This window comes from Apaloderma vittatum, unplaced genomic scaffold (genome assembly GCF_000703405.1).
Source record: "Apaloderma vittatum isolate BGI_N311 unplaced genomic scaffold, ASM70340v1 scaffold21606, whole genome shotgun sequence".
Classification (NCBI taxonomy): Eukaryota; Metazoa; Chordata; class Aves; order Trogoniformes; family Trogonidae; genus Apaloderma; species Apaloderma vittatum.
Genome location: NW_009721513.1, coordinates 1 through 9,767, shown reverse-complemented (window position 1 = coordinate 9,767; position 9,767 = coordinate 1). Strand labels below are relative to the sequence as shown.

The window sequence follows — 9,767 nt, the reverse complement described above, 5'->3', positions numbered from 1 at the left end:
TGACTTTGCTGGCCTTGCTTGTCATCTTCTGAAGATGACGATGATGTATTTGCAGAAGATTTACATTTCCTTTTCAGTGCTGGAATACTGCAGCTCTCTAGATATCTGAAATAAAAACATATCACAGGAAGCTCTCCCTACTTTTTCTTTTTCTCCACTTGGAGAGATAAACATTTGAACAATCCAAAATGGAGATCCAGGGGCTGTTAACTAGTATTTTAAATTCACTGCAGGAAGCTCTGGACATATATCTGCTTTCCAAGGAGTATTTAAAGAAAATCTACCCATTGAAAAAAAGAAAAAAAGAGAAAAAAAGAAAAAAAGATGATATTATCCACTGAGTTAAAAAAATACTGACGTTTTAGTCAACTTTCTGTTTTAAAGGGAGGTTGTCAAAGCATATATTTAGAAGACATTCACACACTATGCCCATCAAAATTATCTTAAACTCTTATTGCAGCAATGATGAAACTAGCAGTAGTCAAATGTCAATAGCTGCAAACACAATCTTAGGTACTAAATTTTTCATTATTATGTAATTCAGACTGACTGACAGAAAACTTTATAAACCCATATTTATCTCACAACTCAAACCCCATACAGTTTATACCAAGGTAGGCTGCTTGGATATTTACCTTCCGCCAATTAAACTGAAGCTTGTATTACTAAATTCAATTCATAGTTTATTACCTGATAATACTATCAACACAATTGATCTGCTGATAGGAAGGAATATGCGGAGTCTTCTTTGAATCGTCATAAAATGTGTTGCCTGTTTCTTCTGTGCTATCACTTCTCAATGTCTGAAGAAAACAGGAAGCAGTGTGCCTGTTCCCTAGAAAAGAAGAAATCCTCAAAGACTTCTCTTAAAGGCATCTAAACACTATACCCATGGAGATGCACACACACACACACACACAGAGCGGGATACATGTATATTATACAGGGACATAATGGCCTATGACAGCACAGCTCTTATTACTAAGTTATTCTGTATATCGAGTCTGCATTTTCACTAGAAAATGTTGAAAAAAGTACAAATTTGTTAACCTAGAAAGAGACAGATATATTCCTCCATATTTTGGGGACCAGTTAAAAAGTTATTGCATCTGTTGAGTTTTTCTGGAGGGTGGGGTTTGGGTTTTTGTTTGTTTGTTTGGTTGGTTGGTTATTTTTTCTTTAAAAAACCCCCAGCAAACCCAAACCAAAACACTTCCCACATTTAAGCCATGCTAAAATGCTATCTTAAGTTTTTCAGCATACCGTCAGCCAGCCAAACTCATAGCTATAGATCTACAGGAGTTCATATTACCTTAGAGATCATAATTACATTTACGTACCTCCCAGCATGTCTGAGCTCACAACCTGCTCATTTCCATTCTGTAGCTTGCTCCTTGATGCAATATACAGCTGCTGTCCCAGATTCTTTATTCGGTTGACATCTGCACAAACTTGTTGCAATGTCATCTTGAGATACGTGAAAATGTGAAGTCAGAATAAAATTAACAGAAAGAGGCCATAGGAGATCATTCAGACAGGCTTGGGTTCCTGTAGTGTCCAAACTGAAAGGGACTCTCAGCCTAAGCCTAGTGTCTAATGGTTTTGGTAAATTCAACAAATCTAACTAATTATCATGGTTAATAAAATTAACTATGATAAAGCTCAAGGAGCCTCATAATTTGAATGTTTTAACCCCAATGCAAGTGTGAATAAGCTGACGACTTACCCAGGAGCTTCACAAGGACTTTAAGTAATTGCAATGCTTGTTTTAGGCCAGGACTTTTGCCACTCTCTTCTATAGCAGTCTACACTGTACCTCTAATGCCCTTTTTAAAACAAAACAGAAAATCCCAAGCCAACAGAAGCCCCTCCACATGCATCAATCGTCTTTCTAGTTGCATGTTCTTCCACTTTCTTCTCTGAGTCCACTGGTTCTTTGAGAAGGTCGATCCTGAGCAAGTCCCCCATTTACTGTAGTTAACCACCATAGTAGTTATTTGGTCATTTTAGTCAGAAAAACTAAGCAAAAACCAAAAGCCATCATTCTAAAATTGACCAGTTTAAATACATTTAGCTTGAACACAGTTGTACCTTCCCACTTCAGTAAATTCATGATGAGTAGTGCATACATATATAGGAAAAAGTTTTGTTTTTAAAACTGTGTTTTTTACAACTCTGCAGGCATTGACACATTTCCAGACTTACTGGTTCCTGTACTTCCTCTGCACAATTCCCATTGGAGTCACTTGAAGATGCTATGCTGATATAGTGCTCATAAGAGCCATTGCTTCCAAGGCTTCCATAACCACTGGAAACGTTGCTGTGAACTGGCTGTACGAGGGTAAAAAAAATAGTAATTAAAAAAATCATCCTCTTAGAGAACAAAAAGAAGGGAATAGACTTTGCAATACAGAACCTCAAGTAAATACAGAAAATTAAGTGAGAAGCCAGTATTGCTCTGGGCTCTACCACCTCCTTAGGAAAAATTCTCTAATGTGCTTAAAGCTGTTTCCGGATGCAGATTTATCTTTCAACATAAAGACTTGGCAAATAAGTCAAACAAAATATTTTCTTCTAATTGGGTGGGAAACCCAGAGCCGTAATTTTAACGCTGCTACACAAGTCTGTGTCCTTTTAGAACTTTCCTTTCAGACCTCTTAAAATACTACCACCAAAGCAGTCTGCTAAAAGGATCCAAATTTCTTTAGTCTTTCAGTCAGAAGGCCAGCCAGTGTTTTGAAATTCTTTATCATCTTTACCTGCAGAAGCAGCTTGTAAATTTGTCCTTGCAATTCTCTTATCTCTTTCTCGACATTGCTTGTTTCTTTACTTCTTGCAGCAAAGACATCTTCATTCAGTGGGCTTCTGGAGAGAGAAAACAAAATTTCACTAATAATTTGATGAAGAAAAGCTAGCTATAAACAGAACAGACTTTTTTCTTTATTATTTTATTTTGACTGCTTTACTGAATCAACACAAAGGGATGTCATCTGTTCCACTAGCACCACTGCTAGGGTAGTGGGGCAGTGCTATGAGAGCAGAGCTTCACATGAAGCTCCAGGGAAGTCAGCACACCAGCAGTGACACAAGTTAAGGCTGACAAGCATGCACCCCCCTGACTCCTTCACTCGGAAGACAAATTCGCACCCCATAAAATCTTTACTAAAAGACCACTTTGAAAAGTCAAAAGGCCATCCCAAAAAGCCATTTCCTAGAAAAGAAACCAGGTAAGAGGAAGGCAGTCATGTTTCCAGACCTCTTGGAAACTAAGGAGAAACATCTGAAAAATAAACTTGCACATTCAGACAAGACTAATGCTTTTCTGAAGGAATGGGCTGCAAGACAGATGCTAGGTAGTTGTCACAGACTGCAGGATGCTACATCTCTAATTCAGTACTGAGACTGTTTTGTTTTGCAGAGTATCCAACGAAAAGCACTTCAATAGATAGTTCTACAACTGACTTACGTCCGGACTTTGTGTCGGCCAATGATGAATGCTACTTTCCTGCTCCAAGGATTCACAAAACTGGACCAGCTGGTATCCAGTATGATGTAATCCCCATTTTGAGTACAGAATCTAATAGGTAAATGTTCAAAAGGGGGTTGGCCAGCAAATTTCAGGACTGAAAAAAAAAACAATCAAGAAACAAAGTTTAGTTTACATTATGACACAGCAGTGCAACCACAAACACTAATGACTGGGGTCCTTTAAAACTCTGCGTTTGAATTTGCTCTGATTTCAAACTGGTTGCTTTAATTCATTAATCCATTTATTTTTGTCCAAAATTCAGATCAGCCACATGTCAAGCAATACGATAGTGAAAGAATGTTAAAACCAGTAGAAATTCCTCTCAAAGCATTTGTACGTACTTTTCCGATGAACAGCAATCATCAAAGGACGATCTTCTGGGTGCAAATACATCAGTATAGATGTTCCAATTAAATCTTGAGGTAAGTAACCCAACAAAGGCACTGCTCTGAAACACAAACACATTACCATCGATCACAATATAGTTTTGAGTACTTACATCCTTAACCCTTTCCTTCTCAGTGAAGTCCAGATGTACAATCTACAATGGCATGAACTAAGGCTACAGAACATTTTCCAGCCTATCTAATAATCCTTCAGTGCAATGCAGACATGTAAATACCAATGACAAAGATTTCTGCACCTGGAGATCTAACAGATTTTCACATTTGCAGGCAGTTTTGTGCTTGTCTATATGCAATAGAAAAAAAAGAAAACGGATCTTGAAGAAACAGGTCATGGGTAAAATGCCAGTAAGAAATCTGACGTGGATGCTGCAAAGTGAATTGTAAAAACACTGCTGTGGCTTTGCAGAAGACAGCTTTAGTCTGGCCAAATTGATCTGCCCCAGATAACTACAGCTGTACCTCCACACCATGATCCTCACAGCTTTGCATTACGTGAGTTTTCCACCGTCTGTGTTAGCACGGGTCCCCACTGTCCCGGATAACAAAAACTGTCTGCAGTTCTCTTTAACTCACATTTCAAGTCAACAGAAGGTGAATATATCCAAGGAGTTCTCGATGTTTTTCCATGAGTGGATTAACATAAAACTACCTGGTTTAAATAACTACTGCCAACTGCACTGTTCAACTACTTTACTTGGGTCTCCAGCTGCATCGCCAAAGGAATTTTTGCTATCTCTCCATACACACTTCACAGGTCTTAAGATTCAAATCTCACCTGTCATCTATGTCAAGAAAAACACATCCAGGGGTGTGAGTGGTGGTAAAGATTCTTTTATCCATAGGAATTCGAGGAGCTAGTAGAAAAAGAAATAGTTACTGAAACAAAATATGTACTAAGATGGAAACCCCGTTACTTTTGCTCACTATGGAGAGTTATTGATTCCTGAACTTCTTAATTATTCACTACTTTCTGAACAGCAACCCACAGAAACACTGCAAACTTTCAGGCGCTATAGATTTGTCTCAAAATTAAAAAAAAAGTGAAGTCAAATGTTTCAAGGACCTTGCAAAGAAGGGACAGATGCTCTGTACTTGCATGCATGCATACACACAAACTGGAAGTTACACACATGAGACTACCCAAGCACAAATCCTAAACAAAGGAAGTAGACTTTCATATATTGCATTTTACACTTAGCTTCGTTTATTCACTGGGGTTTCCTGACTTGCCTTCGTAACCAGAGTGAATTTTCTCAGCCAAAGCCAAGCAGCAGGATTCTGCATCCACGTGGACCGAAGTACACACATAGACCAAGTACGGGGTGATTCGGAATGGGTAACAACGTGTTTCTTGTTCTTGATCTTTACCACCCCTAAGGAAAAGTAAAAGGGATTAATGCACTAGTTTCAAGACTCAGGTACTTCATGCCAGGGCTGAGAGCACTGCACAGCAAAACTAAGCTGAGCACAGACCCAGAGAATCAGAATCTCCCCAGGTCCTATGCACACTCTCTTGTAATCCAAGGCCAACACATTCAACAATACTGATCCTGCTCTCCCTAAAACCAGGTAGGTGTTTTGCCTTGGCCAGTCTTAAGCAAAACACCCTTTGACTCTACTCTTGAACTATAAAAAGGGGAGCAGCAATTTTTCACAAGATCATCCTTCTGCACAATGGTACTGAAGGAAGCTGATACGTCTGAAAGAAACATGCATGAACAGTTTTCCTTTTGTCCCTGTGCAAGTTTAGAAATCTCTGTGGGAAAGATATTCAAAATGTCTTGCTGGATGCCAATATCAGACACAATAAGCCAATTTTGTAATACAGTTCCATGAGTTCACACCGGTCAGTTCTATCAGCAAAACACTGTTTCTGCCCAGTACTGTACTTTTTGGCCAGCCTTCACAAACATAAAGCTATAATAAAGTACTTGCCTGATCCTGCAGAAAAAGGATTTCACCTGGGCATATTCATACAGAGAAGCTAATAAGAAAAACACACATTGAAAATATCAGTTCATATCCTCAGAACGGTCACACCTGAGAAGTATTCTAAAGTCGGCATTCTCAAGACTTTGGGTGAGACTGAAGTCTCACAACCTGCTCTTTATTACTTGCTGCTTTAGCTGTTCAACAGCCTGTTCCCACCTCTCCTCCAGCCCACTCATTCCTGGAAAAACAGCTGACCTGGAACTAAACTCAGAGGAAACACACATGATCTAAAAACCTCGTCTTTCCAGTGCATCACACTATGGAAAAGAAAAGCAAAAATTCCTGGCTTTATGAGCCACGTACCAAAAACTATCTACAGCCAAGAGCTATGGGGAGAGGAAAGCTTAATGAGACTTCACAGCAAGAAAATAACAACTACTCCATAAGGGTTAGGCACGTGACTTCCAAGTTGAGGAATCGCTAGCATGTAAGTGTTAGCAGCCTCTGATGTCTCACATCCTTTAGTAGCAAGGATTTTGGATTTCCCGGCTTTGGTGCCAGAACAGCTCCACGGCTAGGTGGGCAAATGACACAGTACAGGCTATATTTGAATTCCTCACAAACCACATAGAACTCAGAAGTCACCATTTAGGCACATCGGGCACTAAATAGCAAGTCACCTTAAAACTTGAGTTCAGTGAGCCATGGTTACAGCAGGCTGCAAGCAAACCATAAAAACATAGCACCCAAGCAACAGTACGATGTAGATTAACAACCTGAAACTCACAATTAGACTTTCAGTTTCTTTTTAAAAAGCAGCAGTATTTGGAATGAATAAGTTGGTACACAAAACAAGGACGTATCTGCCTTTCACTTACCCCAAGTAAGAGTTAAGCCTCTAGAAGAGCAGCTAGGACTAGCTGCTTGAGTTTTCAAAGTGGAGAGGAAACAAGTGTTGCCAATGCATATTGCTAGCACAAGCATTTAAAAGAACAACTATTCTATCCTCATTCTGCAAAGACAGAAAGACACACTTAAGAGCACTGCCAAGTCCCACCTGTTTGACTTTCCATGTTCCAAAGTGGCAGGTGGGACTGATCGGTGTGTGTGTAGAACACACTCACATCCTGAGGGACAAGCAGCTCCACAAACCGAGAAGAGTCCAACACTTTCTTCTTACAGTTTAGAATGGACGCAGCTTGCTCAGAAATATGCACGATACGTCCAGAAAGCAAGGAAAACACAGCCACAAACGTGTCCTGGAAAACAAATGTTAAAGGCAATTCTTCCCTATTGCATTGTAGCAATATTGTAAAGATAAAACACCACATCGGCCTACCAATCCAAAATCACCACACATCACAACCCAGGAGAGAGGTTCCAAAACGTGTTCTAAAGTTAGTGTCCAATTAAAGTTTTGTGTGAGCTACTACAGTGCCCAACGCTATAGCAGCTTACTTACGGTTTACAAATGTTACTAGGTCTGCAATCAAAACTGAAACAGATTACAGCAATTTACTGTCCAGAATGACTGATTATCACTCTACACCTCTCCCCAAATTTCAGAGTATTCACCACAATTCCAAATACAAAGTCTCCTGAGAACTTTTTGAGGAGAAAGCATTTGCAATATTTCTGATATAGCACCTAACAATACTGATTCTCAAGAAACACCCTTTTCTTTGAAGCAGAGCCAGAAAGCATGACACACACACTGCAAATCAAGAAAAAAAAATTTAAATCCAGGAGTACAAATAGAAACCAAAGTCCATCACAACTATGGACTTGATCACCTTTGAAAATTCTCTAACTCTGTCTCAAGAGATTACTGTGCTGTAAATGTATTCTCAAATAAGATTCTCCATTGGATATTTGTTGCTTCTTGAAAAAAAAAGAAAAAAAAATTAAAAAAAGAAAAAAAATAGAAGGTACCCTAAGTGAGCACAGATAAGAAGTAGTCTTTATCTACCTTTAAAAACACAAAGGTCTGTCTGGCTAAAACATACAGGCTTTTCAACTTCATGCCTTCTGTTTCCAGAAAACAATGTAAGGAGACTAAATAGAGAATGAAATGGCAAGCGATGAACCCCTTGAGCGTGCCCAAATTCCTTACAGTGTTTTTTGGAGTGTGTTCAGATGCAATTGTCACCAACTCTTCTATGCTGTATGTCACCACATTAGTCCGAAACACTCTTCGGTCATTCAGAGCCTGGAAAAAGTCATTGTTTGCTAATTGGAGGAAAAAAAAAAGAAAAAAAACAAATAGGAAAAAAGAAAAACAAACACAAGGAAGTCAGTAAGGAGACTATTTTGAAAGTATTTCTTACAGCCCTTGCACGTTTGTCATCTTTTTGTTGAAGTCCAAGGAGACATGAGGAAGGTCTGTGTAGTGACAAAGGAAAACGGAATACTGATTATACTATTGGAGTGACCTATTTATGTTACAGAAGATGAGCATGAGGAATTAGAAAGGGCAGAATGTGATGGCAAGAGAACAATTTTAGCTAGTTAGTTCAGTCGGAAAACAGAAATTATCCAATAATTTTTCAAAGTGGGACAGGAATGGTTTTTTTCAACATATACAGAAAGTTATTAGTAGGCACCTATTAGCTATAGGATTCTGAAGACAAGAGAAGCAGTAGGTGGGCATTTCAATAGAAAAGATAACAATATTTAAAAAAACCAACAACAACTAGCCACAGTGCTTCAGAAAGTCAATTGTTTGCAGGACAACTGGAATGCTTCGATTTAATGTTATGTGTTGCCAGACACATCTAGCCAAGCCAAGCTGCTGTATAGATTCTACGCTTCCAGATTTTTTTCCACACATACCTTGGACCTGTTGGACACATTGCAAAGCATAGTTGAGAGCACTGATGGTACTGGGCTTGCTGGAACTCCTTTTCTCTTCAGGTAAGCAGCTTTTCATTTCTTGGATCATCATCATCAGATCTCTGCGAGACTGGCTCCAATTTAGCTGCTCACTGTAAAACAGAGGTTAAACTCTACCAGAAACTTCTGACAGAGGAGCTTCTTTTCTGTCAGCTAATTAAAATTATTATATGAATGGGCTTGGCTGCAGAGTCACACAGTATGTGGAAACATCCTGATGCTCACTCGCTTCATTTCCTTTCTTATCTTTCTCACTTCTTTCCCATTTAATTTTTCCTCCTCTACCTTCCTCCTTTCCAAGTCCAACACATCATAGATGGCCAAGTCACATCATAACCCATCTGCTTGCCAAGATGATTAGCAACTAAAAATAAGGTGATGTTTACTGTAGATCATCTCAATCTCACTGGTATTGAAATCATGAATAGATGCTGATTCTTTACGTACGTAAGACTTTCTAGTCTCGAAGTTTGCATCTGACTGTAAGCACCTGAGGGTAACATGAGGTCCTCAAAATATACCTCAGGCAAAAACTTATTTCTTCAAGTGATTTGGAATCTTCATTACACTTTTAACAGAGTTGCTGGTCTCAACAGCTACACGGTTATTAACAAGCAAAGTCTCCCTCTTCTTAATTTTATTTATTTCATTCACTGAAAAGTAAGCATTCAATGTCCTTACATGGCAGATATTGTAATCCCACAGAGGAGATACGAATGCTGTTATTTAAAATGACTTTTGTCCATTTGGCATTTTTATTAGTATCATACTCTTACTACATAAATCACTAAATAAATTCAAGCAAGCATTTCATGGTAACGTTATGCACCAGTTCAATGTTGCATATAGTTCTTAAGCTTTCTTATTTTTAATTAAAAAGAAGTTTCAGAAACTCAGTGATGTGAAAATTTTGGGAAAAGCATTATTTAAGTAATTTCCGCTTTTCTACTGCTAAATGCAGTCTTTTTTAGATTAAGTATATATGGAAGCCACAAGAGGGTCAATGA

The 9,767-nt window shown here is 38.7% G+C and overlaps 1 protein-coding gene across 1 annotated transcript in view; it reads right to left on the bottom strand.

Annotated features, from left to right (window-relative positions):
• Positions 1-8,850, bottom strand: part of PER3 (period circadian clock 3) — a 16,149-nt gene extending 7,299 nt beyond the window's left edge. Inside the window, exons 1-13 of the mRNA XM_009871428.1 lie at positions 8,701-8,850; positions 7,982-8,097; positions 6,926-7,127; positions 5,872-5,920; positions 5,167-5,309; positions 4,712-4,790; positions 3,871-3,977; positions 3,467-3,623; positions 2,760-2,865; positions 2,206-2,331; positions 1,341-1,467; positions 691-835; positions 5-105 (exon numbers count right to left, since the gene is read on the bottom strand). Coding sequence (XP_009869730.1) covers positions 5-105; positions 691-835; positions 1,341-1,467; positions 2,206-2,331; positions 2,760-2,865; positions 3,467-3,623; positions 3,871-3,977; positions 4,712-4,790; positions 5,167-5,309; positions 5,872-5,920; positions 6,926-7,127; positions 7,982-8,097; positions 8,701-8,815 — 1,573 coding nt within the window. The 5' untranslated portion in view covers positions 8,816-8,850. The remainder of the gene's footprint in view (positions 1-4; positions 106-690; positions 836-1,340; positions 1,468-2,205; positions 2,332-2,759; positions 2,866-3,466; positions 3,624-3,870; positions 3,978-4,711; positions 4,791-5,166; positions 5,310-5,871; positions 5,921-6,925; positions 7,128-7,981; positions 8,098-8,700) is intronic.
• Positions 8,851-9,767: the final 917 nt, after the last annotated feature.